Here is a 15,938-nt window from a genome sequence, read left to right as displayed (position 1 = left end):
CCCTGGCTACCAAGGTTTAATGAAGAAACCTTGCTCGTCTCCTATCTGACAGAGATACCTGACATTAAAGGGATAAGTCAGGAGGGAACCATCATGAAGTCTCCATCGAGCTGCACTGAGTTCTCAGATAGAGTTAATGCAAATATCTACAAGTATTAAAAGCAAATGCTGAATTTTTTTGAGGGAGGGGATTGGGGCTGGGGGGCTGGGGAAATGGAGTGACGGGCTGTTCTCTTGGGAATACAAAAGCATTTCTGAGAATATATTCTGTAGTTAGGGTCGGGTTTAATAAATGCTTGTTTGTCATAGCAGTCTAACTATGGTACTGCTGAGATTTGAATGAAAACCAGTTTACCTCGAGGGAGAACAGTCCTTTCTTCTCCATCCCCTCCACAACTCAACCTCATAACTTCTCAGTCGAAGCCTCTGCACCCACTTTGAAATGCAGTGACCAGAATTGGAAGTAATCCACCTTTGACCTAACTTGTGATTTATAAAGGGTTTAACATTGCATCACTGCTTTTTGCTTTATTTATTAAAGCTAAGCATCCCATTAATGCTCTTTTTTATATATAAACTGCATCATTGACTTCATTTTTCTGCTTCAAAGGTGTTTGCTTTAAAAATTGCTCAAAACAGAAATTGCTCATCACTCCTATCCCCCTCATCCTGAGCTTACTGTGCTGTGATGGAGGCTGTTGACAGCCTTTCGAATATCACTGCCCACTTTGCTTTGCCTTGCAAGTATGAAGGGTCAAGTATAGAATTTGGGGGGTGGTGGTGGGAGGGATAACAAACCTGTGTTTGAGTGGTCTGTGCAAAAGGTCTGCATGTTGTAAGCTCTTTCAGTTCTTTGGAAAGTTCAGTCGGCAACGCCGGTTATACGTTATCCTGGGAGGATTAATGACTTACAACTGACCTAGCCGTTTGCCTTTGCTTGGGCATGGCAGCTGATCAACAATGGCCACTGTAATACCCACAATCCTTTGTTGGTCTAGAAAGCTGCCTATGTGTCAGGACTGCACTACTGTAAAGCACTGAAGTGTTGTGTCCTGCAAGTCCTGTAGGGCTGATTCCAGACCAGTTCTGGATACTTGGGAGGGTTGGCAATGTGACTGAAAGCACCCAAGTGTCATCAGTGTTGGAACACCAGTGTTGCAGTTGTGCTGATGTGCTGAGAGATTGCTCACTCCACCATTACCATCCAGTGGGGTGTGGATTAATAACCAGAAGTGGGAGTCCTGTCAGATTTCTTCCTTTTGCCCTGTATTTTTTTTCGTTGTCTGGTTGGAGGTCTTGTAATTGCCTCCTGAACCACTCCACTGCTCCCTAGATAAACAGGCAAGCAAATCTGGCATCATCCGACTTCCATCTGCCAGAAATTCCCAAGTATGTCCCAAGTATTCCCAAGTATGTCAGGGGATTTTCCCCGGTCCCTGAGAAGGTCGCACTCCCGGTGCCAGCACCGAAGGGGTTCGACACCATCTTTTGGAGATGATAAAGTAACAGCCTTGTTTGTCCTTTCATGTGGGCGTAAGGTAGCCCACTACCAACACTAGGAAGAGTTGGGGAGTTCTGTCAGTAGCAATCTCCAAACTAACACTGCGATCTGGTCACCGAACTCGACGTGTGTGTGGGAGCTGGTGAGATTCCTACATTCACATCAGATCGGATTGCCCATCACTCCGGTGGTGTTTGGGGCAGCAGTGAAGCCCCTCCATCTCTGGGGGTGTTCAGGTCTTCCTTCATCCTGTCAGTAGCTTCCTCTTGGTTTTCACCACTGTCAGTCACGCAAATCCCAGGTGGAGACTCAGGAATACTGTCACACTCAGATGGTGGAGGATTCTTCATTGCTGTTTCCGGAACAGTTTTGTTTCACCACGCAGGGTTGTTAGCCCTGAGCTGAACCCCCGAACCTGGAGGACCAGTGGACCACTCTTAGTCTGGCCTCTACCCTTTGACCTGTTTAGCATGGGTGACCCTACCAAGAGGCAAAGCATAAAGCCCTGACTCCAGCCAACATAGATAGCTCTCTGGGTCATTGAGGTATGAAAGCCTCCAAACCCCACGACTAGACTGTGTTCCTCTTAGAGTTCCCACATTCAGAGTTATAACCAAAAAGCAGTTTCTGGGAAAATATACAAGCCATCCTGATCTGAAACATCAAATGGGTGTGGATTTAGTCGCTATGAACAGGAAATTCCACCTAATGCACATTGCCTTTTATGCTTCAGGGTTTTTCCAAGCTAAATCTCCCGGGAGCTAGGAGTATCTTGAGTGCAAGGTTTCCCAGCCTAGTTTCCTTAGCTATACACAGGGTGCAAAAACGAAATTCTGATAATTTCAGGAGTGAGGTGAAAGGATCTTGTGTGTGCTTGCTCAATGAACTGAACGATACTTGCCCTGCTGTGTTTGATGGCTGACCTGTGGGCAAGAGTGTTAGTTAATTTTCTGACCCTTCACTGGTCATTGGGGGGGGGGGGGGGGGGGGACGTGAATACTCTATGCCACAAAAGGTCAGTGCTTTGTGACCGTGCTTGCCTCATTACTGGCAGGAACTCTGCGTTGCCGTTTTGTTTCCGACGGTGAGAATTCAGCATGTTGCGAGTGCCTGGTGTCTGCCTTCACACAAGTGGTCCAAAAGCAAAATAGCGCAGATGCTGGAAATCTGAAACAAAGCGACCCTCCAAGTAATGGCTCAGTGGGCATCTGCAGAGGGAAGTAACTGGTGTTTCGGATTCTGCTGAAAGATTAATGACCTGAGTCATGCACCATCCACCGTGGATGCTGACTGACTATTTCCAGTATTTTCTGCCTCACACCTCAGCACCATCGTGCCTGAGAATTCATTTGAATGTGAACTAGATATTCAACTGTGGTAGGTTTCCTTTTTGATCCCAACACAAGTCAGTGTGAGATAATTCTGTTGAACCTCTGGTGGTGAGGCAGCTCTACTGAGCTCAGCCCATGGGTTGTGTCTGACCCCGGGAGTGTGTGATGGGACGGTGCAGAGGGAGCTTCACTCTGTGTCTGACCCCGGGAGTGTGTGATGGGACGGTGTGGAGGGAGCTTCACTCTGTGTCTGACCCCGGGAGTGTGTGATGGGACAGTGCAGAGGGAGCTTCACTCTGTGTCTGACCCCAGGAGTGTGTGATGGGACAGTGCAGAGGGAGCTTCACTCTGTGTCTGACCCCGGGAGTGTGTGATGGGACAGTGCAGAGGGAGCTTCACTCTGTTTCTGACCCCGGGAGTGTGTGATGGGACGGTGTAGATGGAGCTTCACTCTGTGTCTGACCCTGGGAGTGTGTGATGGGACAGTGTAGAGGGAGCTTCACTCTGTGTCTGACCCTGGGAGTGTGTGATGGGACGGTGTAGAGGGAGCTTCACTCTGTGTCTGACCCCGGGAGTGTGTGATGGGACAGTGCAGAGGGAGCTTCACTCTGTGTCTGACCCCAGGAGTGTGTGATGGGACAGTGCAGAGGGAGCTTCACTCTGTGTCTGACCCCGGGAGTGTGTGATGGGACAGTGCAGAGGGAGCTTCACTCTGTTTCTGACCCCGGGAGTGTGTGATGGGACGGTGTAGATGGAGCTTCACTCTGTGTCTGACCCTGGGAGTGTGTGATGGGACAGTGTAGAGGGAGCTTCACTCTGTGTCTGACCCTGGGAGTGTGTGATGGGACAGTGTAGAGGGAGCTTCACTCTGTGTCTGACCCTGGGAGTGTGTGATGGGACGGTGTAGAGGGAGCTTCACTTTGTACCTACCTGTGCTGTCCCACCTTGGCTGCCTGGTTGTGTGTGACAGGGTAATGAAGAGGGAACTTTACCCTCTCTTACCCCTGCGCTGGGAGTGGAACAGTGTAGATCGGGGGTTGCCAGCCTTTTTTATGCCATGGATCCCTACCATTAACTGACGGGTCTGTGGGTCCCAGGTAGGGAACCCCTGGTGTAGAGGGAGCTTCATAGCATTTGTTACCTATGCTGTCCCTGTCCTGGGAGAGTATAAAACCCTTACTGGGTTCCTGTTCTATCTATCTATCTATCTATCTGTTTGAGTAACTTATATTTTGCTTAATTTTGACTACCCTCCCTCACTTTGAAGTCAATATATTTTTCAATCAAAATCTATTTGTTCAAATCTTTGAACGGTAAATGTAAAAGATGAAGGTCTTTGGGTCCCAATGACCTGTAGAGATTTCCAATAGTCAGTTTTCTTGGGCTTTTTTAACAGCGATGCTATGGGTGCAGTTTCAGCTGTGATGTTACTGTGGCCACATCGAAGCCATGGGAATGGTGGTATCCCTTGGGTTGGGAAGTAGGTGCTGGAGGAGGGGGAACTATGTTTGTGGGGTTAGCGTGGGTTGGAGGAATCAGGAATCCGTCTGCTGGAGTCTTCAGACGAATAACTAACCACAAACTTAGAAAATAATTGTCAATGCAATGTGTGCTTTTTCTGGTCTGGTTTCAGGGTAAGGTGCTTCCAGGGTACCCCATATTCTCTCATTCTCTCTCTCCCTTTCTCTCCCTCTCTCTCTCTCTCTCTCTCTCTCTCTTACTCTCTCGCCCGCTCCCAGTTTCTGTCTCTGCCTGTGTGTCTGTCTCTGTCTCTCTGCCTCCCCCTTTTCTTGCCCCTTGTTCCTTCCCAGCACCTTGGCCTTCTTTCCCCTCCTATGTGGGGCAGCGCTGTTGTTTCAGTAACGGGGGAGGGTGGGGGAGTGGATGGGGTGGGGGCGGAAGTTTGCCGGCTCTCCATCCACTTCCCCACCTTGCTACTGCATGTGCATGTGAACGGGGCAGTGATAACAGGGTCCTGTCGCCAGTGGCTTACTCTATTCCTGTTTCATTTTTCTCTGTGTGCGTGTGTGCGTTTTAACGAGCCCTGCAAATTAATCCTGATTCAGATGTCAGTGTGAATGAGGCTGCTGTGTAATCTCACCACGGATACTGTACATGTGTGTTTTTAATTAATTAATTAAAAGGATATTGTATTTGCACTTTGCAAAGAGAAAAACCTTGTACAAATGTAAAGTCAGACCAAGAGCACTACACGCCTTTGGGCCATGCGTGGCGTTTTAATAAAGATACCGGCTATTGTTCTAAAACCTGTGTTTGTTCTGGTCAGTTCACACATAACTGAAAGGTGGAAATGCAAAATTAGACTGTGTGCTCCTTCCCTCTCCACCCCATTTCCTTCTCCCTCTCCCCCTCCCCACCCTCTCACACACCCGACCCTCCACTCACTTTCGCACACACCTCGACCCCTGCGCTCTCTCGCACTCGACGTTCCCCGCACTCAGACACCCAAACCCCCACCCACTTTCTCTCGCCCCACAAACCCCCGCTCTCTCTCCCACACCCATGACGCTCCCCCACCCACTTTCTCTCACCCCGCGAACCCAGTTCTCTCTCTCACACCCAACATTTCATTCTCTCTCAGACCCACCCTCCTTCGCTTGCTCTCCCACATCTTTGACGTTCCCGACCCCCACCTTGGTTCACCTGCACCCACCACTGCTCTTTCTCACACACTCGTGCCCTCATCTTCCTCCTCCCCCGACCGCCCCCCCCCCCCACCCCGACTCACCCAGTTCTGGTATACAGACGAGGTGATTGCACCAGTCGGTTTTGGAGTTCCGAGGCACAAGAAGCCTTGTCTTGAACCAGGGTCCTGAAGATGGGTCGTAATTGCAACTGTTCACTGCCCGGCCTGCTGAGTTCCTCCAGCATTTTGTGTGTTGCATTGGACCCGTCCCCTGATGGGGTGTCACCCACCACGAGGAGATGCAGGAACAATGCTGCCCGCCATCTGTGACTTCCATGTGTGATGCATCTTTCTTCTAGAATTTTCCTCATGAGTTGGAGAGGCCATTTGGCCCATTGAATTTGGAGATATCCCACCCATCCCACTCCTTAATCCCAATCCAGTTAGATCATCTTTCTGCAAACTATTCTCCCTACATTCCCATCAGCACCTTCCCAAATGCTACCCCTCATCCACACACTGGGATGATGGAGGGAAACTGGACTATCCGGGGGAAGCCTGCAGAGCCTTGCGTTTGTTATCACGTGAAATTTGTACAGTGATAGCAGTATGGTGCCAAGACTTCAAACTGCTATAGTGTTTAAAAATATTGAGGTAGTCTTTTTGGGTTCACGGAGCATCCAGAAATCTGACGGGAGAGGGAAAGAAGTTGTTCCTAAAATATTGAGTGTGGGTCTTCCGGTTCCTTTACCTCGTCTCTGAGGTAGTATCGAGAAGAGGGCCTGGCCCGGATGGTCGGGATCTTTGATTCCTTCTTCTGTAAAGTCAATTTTATTATCGAAGTACATATACGTCACCATATACAACCCTGAGATTCATTTTCCTGCAGGCATACTCATCAAATCTATAGAACAGTAACAGGATCAATGAAAGATCAACCAGGGTGCAGAAGACAACAAACTGGGCAAATGCAAATATAAATAAATAGCAATAAATAACAAGAACATGAGATGAAAATCCCTGAGAGCAGGTCTACTGGTTGTGGGAACATCTCAATGATGGGCAAGTGAGTGTAGTTATCCCCTTTGTTCAAGAGCCTGATAGTTGAGGGGTAATAACTGTTTTTGAACCTGGTGGTGTGAGTCCTGAGGCTCCTGCACCTTCTACCCGATGGCCTGGCTGGAGGGGGATCTCTGATGATGGACGCTTCTTTCTTACGACAGCATTTCATGTAGATGTGCTCAATGGTTGGGACGGTTCTACCTGCGACGGACTGGGCTAGATCCACTACTTTTTGTAAGACTTTCTGTCCAAAGATATTGGTGTTTCTATACCAGGCTGTGATAGAGCCAGTCAATACACACTCCACTACACAGCTATAGAAGTTTGTCAAAGTTTTAGATGCCACGCCAAATCTCTGCAGGTTTGAATTAGTAGGCACCATCTTTTGAAGATGCCCTCAAAGATGGGGAGGGTTATGCCCACGATGGAACCGGCCAAGTCCAGACCCCTCTGTAACCTCCTGCAATCCCTATGCATTGAAGCTTCCATACCAGACAGCAAATGTTCTCCAGGGCACATCTGTAGAAATTTGTGCAAGTCTTTGGTGTCTTACCAAATCTCCTCAAACTCCTAATGAGGTATTGCTGATTGAATCAAATCGGGTTCAGGATAGATCATCTGAGATGTTGACACCCAGGAATTTGAAACTGCCCGCCCTTTCCACTGCTGACCCCTCTCTGAGGACTGGTGCATGTGGTCCCCCTACTTCCTTTGAAGTCTGCAATCATAGAAACATAGAAAACTTACAGCACAATACAGGCCCTTCGGCCCACAAAGTTGTGCCGAACATGTCCCTACCTCAGAAATTACTAGGCTTACCTATAGCCCTCTATTTTACTAAGCTCCATGTACCTATCTGAAAGTCTCTTAAAAGACCCTATTGTATCCGCCTCCACCACTGTTGCCGGCAGCCCATTCCACACACTCACCACTCTGAGTAAAAAAACTTACCCCTCACATCTCCTCTGTACCTACTCCCCAGCACCTTCCCATGTCCTCTTGTGGCAACCATTTCAGCCCTGGGACTATCCACACGATCAATGCGTCTCATCATCTTGTACACCTCTATCAAGTCACCTCTCATCCTCCGTCACTCCAAGGAGAAAAGGCCGAGTTCACTCAACCTATTCTCATAAGGCGTGCTCCCCAATCCAGGCAACATCCTTGTAAATCTCCTCTGCACCCTTTCTATGGTTTCCACATCCTTCCTGTAGTGAGGTGACCAGAACTGAGCACAGTACTCCAAGTGGGGTCTGACCAGGGTCCTATAGAGCTGCAACATTACCTCTCGGCTCCTAAATTCAATTCCACGATTGATGAAGGCCAATATACCAAATGCCTTCTTAATCACAGAGTCAACCCGCACAGCTGCTTTGAGCATCCTATGGACTTGGACCTCAAGATCCCTCTGATCCTTCACACTGCCAAGTCTTACCATTAATACTATATTCTGCCATCATATTTGACCTACCAAAATGAACAACTTAACACTTATCTGGGTTGAACTCCATCTGCCACTTCTCAGCCCAGTTCTGCATCATATCGATGTCCCGCTGTAACCTCTGACAGCCCTTCACGCTATCCACAATACCTCCAACCTTTGTGTCATCAGCAAACTTACTAACCCATCCCTTCACTTCCTCATCCAGGTCATATATGAAAATCACAAAGAGGCACTCCCCTGGGATCAGTTCTGGGACCCTTAGTCTTGGTGATTTTTATAAATGACCTGGCTGAGGAAGTGGAGGGAGGGGTTGGTAAGTTTGCTGATTGGTCTTGCTGACGTTGAATGCGAGGTTGTCGTTGCGACGCCACTCGACCAGCTGATCTATCTCACCCCTGTACACCACCTCCTCGACACCGTCTGAGATTCTGCCCACCTCAGTAGCGTCACTTGCAAACGTATAGATGCTAGTCATGTCGCGACTCGACCGCGTTGATTATCTGCGAGGAGGAGATGTTTCCACTGGCTGTGGGTCTCCCAACGAAGAAGCCGAGGATCCATCTGCAGAGGCCCTGCTTCATAAATGGAACAGAGGTCTCTGGAGCCGCTGGGCGAGTTACAGCAGTGAGAGATCACAGTGTTGTGCAGGATCATGATCCAATACCAACCCATGGGGGGGGGGGGGGGGCGGGAGATGTAGGTGAACACTAAGAGGCGATGGAGGCATGGGGGTCTGGGAAGGTTTACCTGTTGAAGGCAGAAACGCAGATCGTGTCCTTATCTACCACCCCACGAGTCTGCATCCAGCGCATCATTCTCTGTCACTTCTGCAGGCTTTAACAGGATCCTACCACCAAACACATCATTCCACCCCCACCCCCGGCACTTACCCCATGCAAGCGGAACAACTGCTACACCTGTCATTCACCTCCCCCCTTCACCATTCAGGGCCCCGAAACAGCCCTTCACAGGTGAGGCAACACTTCACCTGCGGGTCTGGCCGGGGATATTTTTTGGTTGAAAGTGCAGCGGTTACTTGAAAGCCGCTGAGGGAACGAACACTGCGTGACGAGCTTCCGAATAACTGACTTCCAAGTCGAAAAACAGTGCCTTCGATCATTTATTACAAAACCAGCGAGGACCAGCGATCAAAAATAGCGATAGCGAAAGTAGCGGTCAACAAAAACCTCCATTCTCTTCACACCCCCTCTCTAACTAAACTAATACAAAGCGTGAGCACTTATTTACCTCCACTGTGCCCAAACCCACGTGACCAATTACCGTAGCCTATTATAAATACGTGCAACGGTTGGCATGGGCGAGATGGGCCGAAGGGTATGTTTCTATGTTAGGATAAACTCAGGGATCGGCCCAGTTGGAAGAAAACTATCCACTGGGATCTATAAACATGAACTGGCTGTAAAGCGGCAGGGCCAACTCTCCCTAGATTCAGAATCAGGTTTAATGTCACCGGCATATGTCGTGAAATTTGTTAACTTAGCGGCAGAAGTGGATGATAAATAAACAAAAAAACTGAAGTACAGTAAATATATATATAATAGTTAAATTACGATAAGTAGGACAAAAAATTTAAAAAGTAGTGACGTGGTTTTCATGGGTTCAGTGTCCGTTCAGAAATCGGATGGCAGAGAGGAAGAAGCTGTTCCTGAATCGTTGAGTTCGTGCCTTCAAACTTCTGTACCTCCTCCCTGATGGTAGCAATGAGAAGAGGGCATGATATGGGTGATGGGAGGTCATTTATCCTGGATAGTACGGAGGCTAGTGCCTATGATGGAGTTGACTAATTTTACAACTCTTTGCAGCTTCGATCCTGTGCAGTAGCCACCGCCACTGTCAATACCTGACGGTGATGTAGCCAGTCAGAATGATCTCCACGGTGTCTTTAGGCGAGAAACCAAATCTCCTGAAGAAATATAGCCGCTGTCTTGCCTTCTATATAGTTGCATGGATATGTTGAGATCAGGTTAGATCCTCAGAGATATTGACACCCAGGAACTTGAAATATATTTCTGATTCCACTATGAGGTCAGTGGAATCCCTCGTCTTACCCTTTCCGAAGATCCAGAGCAGGCACAAATTCAACTGGGCATCAGTGAAAGACATGGCGCGGCATGTAAGAGAATTCCCGGAAGCAAGTGTCTTTTTTAAACGAACAACGTAGACCTTGATCCTGTTTATGAACAATTGCAGGAAAAAAATTCCAGATCACAACGCGCGTAATTCGCCACACAGCCAATCATTGACAAGATTTCCTACTGGCATCACAATTAAGTCTCCGTAATGATGACCAATCAGCTGATTGATAACTACAAGAAGGCCAGGCATTCGGTGGAAACCCTGTAATCAACCTGCGCCGATGATGCCTGCTTATATTCCGGCCAAACGTTTGCAAGTAAATTGCTGAGATCGGAAACCAACTCAACCCAACCACGCGAGCTACACGTTTCCTGAATTGTTTACCTAATCTTGTGGAGAGCCAATAGCGGCAGTCCCCCGATTGATGATTCAGGAACAGCTTATTCCCCTCCACCGTCAGATTTCTGAACATGTATTTGCGCTGAGCCAGAAAACAACAAATTTCACATCATGTAAGGCAGTAATGTGGCTACGAAGGAGGATGAGAGGTGACTTAGTGAGGTGTACAAGATGATAAGAGGGGATAGCTAGAGACTATTTCCCAGGGTGGAAATGGTTAACATGTCGGTTCTTTTCGTGCCATGTCATATGACATTGGGCAAACGTGGTCTTTCCTTGACCATGATTGTCCTTGGCATTTTATCCACAGCATCAGAGATTGAGGGGCCATCAAAGAAATCAGAGCTATCTACATGAAGAACTGTTGCATATATGTCAAACTCAAGGCCCGCGGGCCAAATCCGGCCCGCGGTGGAATTATCTTTGGCCCGCGAGATAATATCTAATTACTATTAAAGCTGGCCCCAGTAATCGAAGCGCCTATGGCGTATGATATGGCTAATGCTGAGTTTATTCAGGTACCAGGTTTTCAGGGTTTTTAGTGTTTATTCGGCAGTCTTCTTCATAAGAAACGGAATTTGTAAAGTGAAACACTTTGTAGTTATAGCAGAGACTGAGACACATGAGAGCAGGCTGAAAAAACGGAGGCAACGAAAGCTGCGTTCGCACGCGTCCGACTGATCCGGCCCGCATGAAGCTGCATTTTGCTCAATCCGGCCCGTGACCTAAAATGAGTTTGACACCCCTGGAACGGGATGGTTAACAGGAGTCTTTTTGGTACAGGAACCCTCCAACCAACTCCTTGACAGCTCCAGAAGCAGTTTTCAAATTTTATTCTTGAACTGTGAGTGAGTCTGAGAGTTATTGCCTCTGAGAACCGCCGGGCACTGTTTGTATGGAAGATGTTCCTGTGGCAGCGTTGGGGATTACAGTCCCAAGATTTTGATCCAGTCATGGGAAAGGAACCACCGATTATATTTCTGAATCAGGATATGTGTGATGGGGCGGGGAGCCTGACGTTCCTGTGTTAGGATCCCCCTAATTGGCTTACAACTTGAAACAATGTTACCTTCAAACGTGACGCTTTTACAGGCGTGTTTTACAATTCAGGAAAACTTTTTAGATAGAAGATATGTTGGCTGAGGAGTAAAATATATCACTCAGAGAGCCCAGAATCATAATTATATCAAATGATCTTTCCTGGGGATTGCTGGACACTGGAATTGGCTTCTCTTGGAAGTGGAGAACGCTCTGCAAATGGCCGCCTAGAGCAAGGATAGATGTCTGTCTAACTCCAATGCCCTTGGACACTTTCCTCTCAACTATCTTCACTCCAAGGGAACGCTGCTTTATGTTACAAAGAACTGTCACAACCATTGTGGAAATGTACCCGAAACTTTGAGGTTTTTTAAAATGTATTTTATCGTGTAATGTGACAAAATTGAACCAGAAGCGCTTTGCTCTAGGTAAATGTGTGTACGTGGCAGGAGGCTTGTGTTCGTTGATCATTGTGTTGTTAGACTGCGTGGCCTCGAGTACTGCAGACTCCCCGAACAAATACCTGAAAACTTGTATAAAAATGAACTTTGTAAGCTGTAAGTCAGAAGCTGGCTGCCACCCATTGAAGACTGGAGAAGCTTCTTGCAAGTAATAAACATACTTTTGAACAGATCCACTCTTTTTTTTTTGGTTCTTGTTATAAGACCCATTGAAAGGTACACAACACAATGAACGCCTCAAATATTGTGGTTAATACTTAAAAATAATTTATAGTGATCACTGTCCCTGATAAATTACTGGCAACCAGTGTAAAGACAAAAGCAACAAACATGGCTGCAGAACTTGGCGTTGTGGTTCCGTTAGTAAAGATCACACTAACTGCCCGCTCTTGATGTTAGTTCCCACCAAGCACGTGGGTGACATGGGCAAAAGCTGGCACATATTCATTGAACACACGGGGATGTCCTGGACTCTGGGCAGAAGCGAGGGGGCGTCTAGTTGCTCCTCTCTGCGCCTTGTGGAGCAACGGGCGTCAACCTTCAGCATTTGTCTTTGTTTTACGAGGTCGAGTTGCTGTCTCGATGCTCAACCCTGCACAGATGGAAAGCGTGCAAGGAGCCGGCTGGACTCGGACCCAGGACCACTCGCCTTGAAGTCTGGTGCACAGGCCACTACACGACCGGCCAGCAGATGGGCAGTCTGGCTGGAAGAATTAAAACTTACGGAAAGATTTGATCAGACAATTGTAGAGAGCTATGCAAAAACCAGACAGCCAGAGAGCACATTGTATCTGCACCCAAAACAAACTCAACAATTCACCTTGACGGCGATTAGAAATACTTCATCAGGTGTTACCTCTCTTTCTCTCTCCACAGATGCTGCCTGACTGGCTGAGTGTTTCCAGCAGTCTTTGGTTATGTTTTGGATTTCTTTCATCTGCACTTTCTTTGTTTAAAAATTACTGTTCATTCAACAGCCATGTTGTAAAGAAGGACGTTAGCGATCCAGACGCAGAACTGACTGGGTACTGGACAGGATTTGACTGTGGTGAGGGGGCAGAGCTCGGAACAGGCTCTCTGTCCATTGCGTTTTCGGACTGTTTCCTAGTGGAACGTTAAGCAGAGACTGAGCCTTTAACCAAAGACCCCGGTTCTAACCTCCGGCACAGTGTGCGTGCGTGCGCGTGCGTGTGTGGGTGTGGGCGTGCGCGTGGGTGTGTGCGTGGGCGTGCGTGGGCGTGCGTGGGTGTGCGCGTGTGCGTGCGTGCGTGGGCGTGCGTGTGTGTGTGTGTGTGTGTGTGTGTGGCGTGGGCGTGCGTGCGCGTGCGTGTGTGGGTGTGTGCGTGGGCGTGCGTGCGTGTGTGCGCGCGCGCGCGAGAATGTGTGTGTGTGTGTGTGTTTTCTGAAATAACGTTCGGAGTAATAAACACAAAATGCTGGAGAGACTCAGTAGGTCCGGTAGCATCTACGGAGAGGAACACTTTGCAGAATCTGTTGTATTTACAATGTCCAGTGGCTGCCTGGTTGTGAGGTATGAAATGGGTAAAGTAGGGAGGTGAACAGACCCCCAAAGAGAAGTGGGAGAGGGGTTTTCCCAATAGCTCTGTTCCCAAGGTTCCAGAACTGACTGAGCTTCAGTGGGACACCATCACACTACACTCTTGGACAAAAGTAATGAGAGAGAGGTTGAGCAATGGTGGGGAGGCTGAGGAAGGAGGAGGATGTTTTTGAGGGGCAGGGCGATGGGAACAACTGGAAGGCAGGACACAGAGGCTGAGGGAGGGGATGTGAGGAGATGTAGAAATGGAGTGGGGATTAGGGGGATTGCAGGAGAGGCACGAGGGAAAAGGGGTGTGTGCTGTAAGGGAAGGGAGGCAAGATGGGCAGTTGCAGGTGTAGAAAAGCAACAGGGGTTGTAGGTGGGGCAGGAAGGAAGGGATTTTTAGTAGAGGAGGGGTCAGGAAGAAAGAGGAAGGTTGCAGAACAGGTGGGTTCTGGAGGGGTGTTACAGGGTAGGGGCAGGAGGGAGAAGTGTAACAGGGATTAATAGGTGAGAGGGCTGGTGTGTTACAGTGGGTAGTGTGGCAAAAGGTGAGGGGGCAAGAGTGAGGGGTGTTATAGAGGGTGATAGGGCAAGAGCAAAGGGTGTTATAGGAGTTAATGGGACGAGGGAGGAAGATTTTATGGAGGGATGTGCGAAGAGGAGGAGGGAGGTGGCAAAAGGGATGTCATGGAAAAAGAGTAAAGGGAAGGAGGGCGAGGGAAGTATGCTTTTGGGGTTAATGGGGCAAGAGGGAGGCTTTATGGTGGGAGGTGGCAAGAGGGGTGATGCTGGGGAGGAGGGGTCCTGTGAGGGAGAGAGGTGCTGCAGATGAGAAAGGGGAGAGGGTGGGGTGTAGAGATGACAGTTGCACCTCCCTGTGGGGAGTGGGAGGGAGGGGTTGTCTGGACGAGCTGGACGACGTCCAGCCGGTCAGAAGTTGTTGTTGCCGAGGCTCCAGACGTCCCCGCTGAGTGCGTTGGCGGCTCCCTGCAGCGTCCAGGTGATGAGGGCCAACTGGCGGCGGAAGACAGCCTCGTCGAAGCGGTCGGGGTCCTCCCGCAGGAGCTGGAAGTGGGTGGTGAGCGCCTCCAGGGTGTGGTTGCCCCGCCCGTGCAGGATGTGGCGGAATGGGGTGTCGGTGGCCGACACGTACTGCGAGAGGAAGTAGAATTCCACCTGTTGGGGAGACGAGAGTGTCAACTTCTCGGGTAGGGCCACCCTCACTTCCATTCCCTCCTAAAACACCTTACCACTTTATCTCCCTCCTCCTCCCCACCCCGAAGACCCTTCCCCCAACCCAGTACCTTCTCTCCCAGCCACCGGAACTACTCTCCCAGCCCTCACTTTCTCTCCCAGACCTTCCCCAGACCAACTCTCCCTCTGCTTCCCTCTACCTCATCACCCCCTCCTTGTCACGGTCCCTCTCCTTTCTCTCCTAATGTCTCACTCTCCATCTCCCCCTCCTGTCTACTCCCTCTAGTCTACCTCTTCTCTCCTCCTCCTCTCCCTTCTCTTCTCTACCTCCTTCCCTCTACTTCCTTCCCCTCCCCATCCTCTCTACCCCCACTCTCCCTCCCTCAGTCTCAGTGTCTCTCAATCTCACCCTGTCTCTCTCTGCATCTCTCAATCTCTCCGTCTCTCTCTGCGTCTGTCAATCTCTCCGTCTCTCTCTGCATCTCTCCCTCTCTCTCTGCGCCTCTAAATCTCTCCCTGTCTCTCAATCTCTCCCTGTCTCTCTCTGCATCTCTCAATCTCTCCGTCTCTCTCTGCATCTCTCAATCTCTCCCTGTCTCTCTCTGCGTCTCTCAATCTCTCCCTGTCTCTCTCTGCATCTCTCAATCTCTCCGTCTCTCTCTGCATCTCTCAATCTCTCCCTGTCTCTCTCTGCATCTCTCAATCTCTCCCTGTCTCTCTCTGTCTGTCAATCTCTCCCTGTCTCTCTCTGCATCTCTCAATCTCTCCCTGTCTCTCTCTGTGTCTGTCAATCTCTCCCTGTCTCTCTCTGCATCTCTCAATCTCTCCGTCTCGCTCTGCATCTCTCAATTTCTCCCTGTCTCTCAATCTCTCCCTGTCTCTCTCTGCATCTCTCAATCTCTCCCTGTCTCTCTCTGCATCTCTCAATCTCTCCCTGTCTCTCTCTGCATCTCTCAATCTCTCTGTCTCTCTGTGTCTCTCAATCTCTCCCTGTCTCTCTCTGCATCTCTCAATCTCTCCCTGTCTCTCTCTCTGCGTCTCTCAATCTCTCCCTGTCTCTCTCTGCGTCTCTCAATCTCTCTGCGTCTCTCATCTCGTGCTCTCTTTCTCTGTCTCTCATGTTCTTGCCTCTCTCTCACCACCAACTCACCATCACCTTCCCTTGGTCTGTGTCCCCATCCCAAATGTCTGACTTCACTCCCTAACTTTTCTTTCCCCTCA

General features: G+C 49.1%; 1 protein-coding gene and 1 long non-coding RNA gene across 2 annotated transcripts in view; one reads left to right on the top strand and one right to left on the bottom strand.

The window, feature by feature from the left end:
• LOC140729247 (uncharacterized) overlaps window positions 1–5,099 on the top strand; it is a 119,265-nt gene extending 114,166 nt beyond the window's left edge. The window contains exon 2 of the long non-coding RNA XR_012099296.1: window positions 2,047–5,099. This is a non-coding gene — a long non-coding RNA (uncharacterized lncRNA). The remainder of the gene's footprint in view (window positions 1–2,046) is intronic.
• A 7,125-nt stretch (window positions 5,100–12,224) lies between these two features.
• Window positions 12,225–15,938, bottom strand: part of tfr2 (transferrin receptor 2) — a 69,350-nt gene continuing 65,636 nt past the window's right edge. Inside the window, exon 19 of the mRNA XM_073048807.1 lies at window positions 12,225–14,699. Within this exon, the coding sequence (XP_072904908.1) occupies window positions 14,454–14,699 (246 nt within the window). The 3' untranslated portion in view covers window positions 12,225–14,453. The remainder of the gene's footprint in view (window positions 14,700–15,938) is intronic.

Source organism: Hemitrygon akajei, chromosome 6 (assembly GCF_048418815.1).
Source record: "Hemitrygon akajei chromosome 6, sHemAka1.3, whole genome shotgun sequence".
NCBI lineage: Eukaryota > Metazoa > Chordata > Chondrichthyes > Myliobatiformes > Dasyatidae > Hemitrygon > Hemitrygon akajei.
The sequence above is the reverse complement of the archived record's forward strand: the minus strand, read 5'-3'. Positions and strand labels throughout refer to the sequence as shown.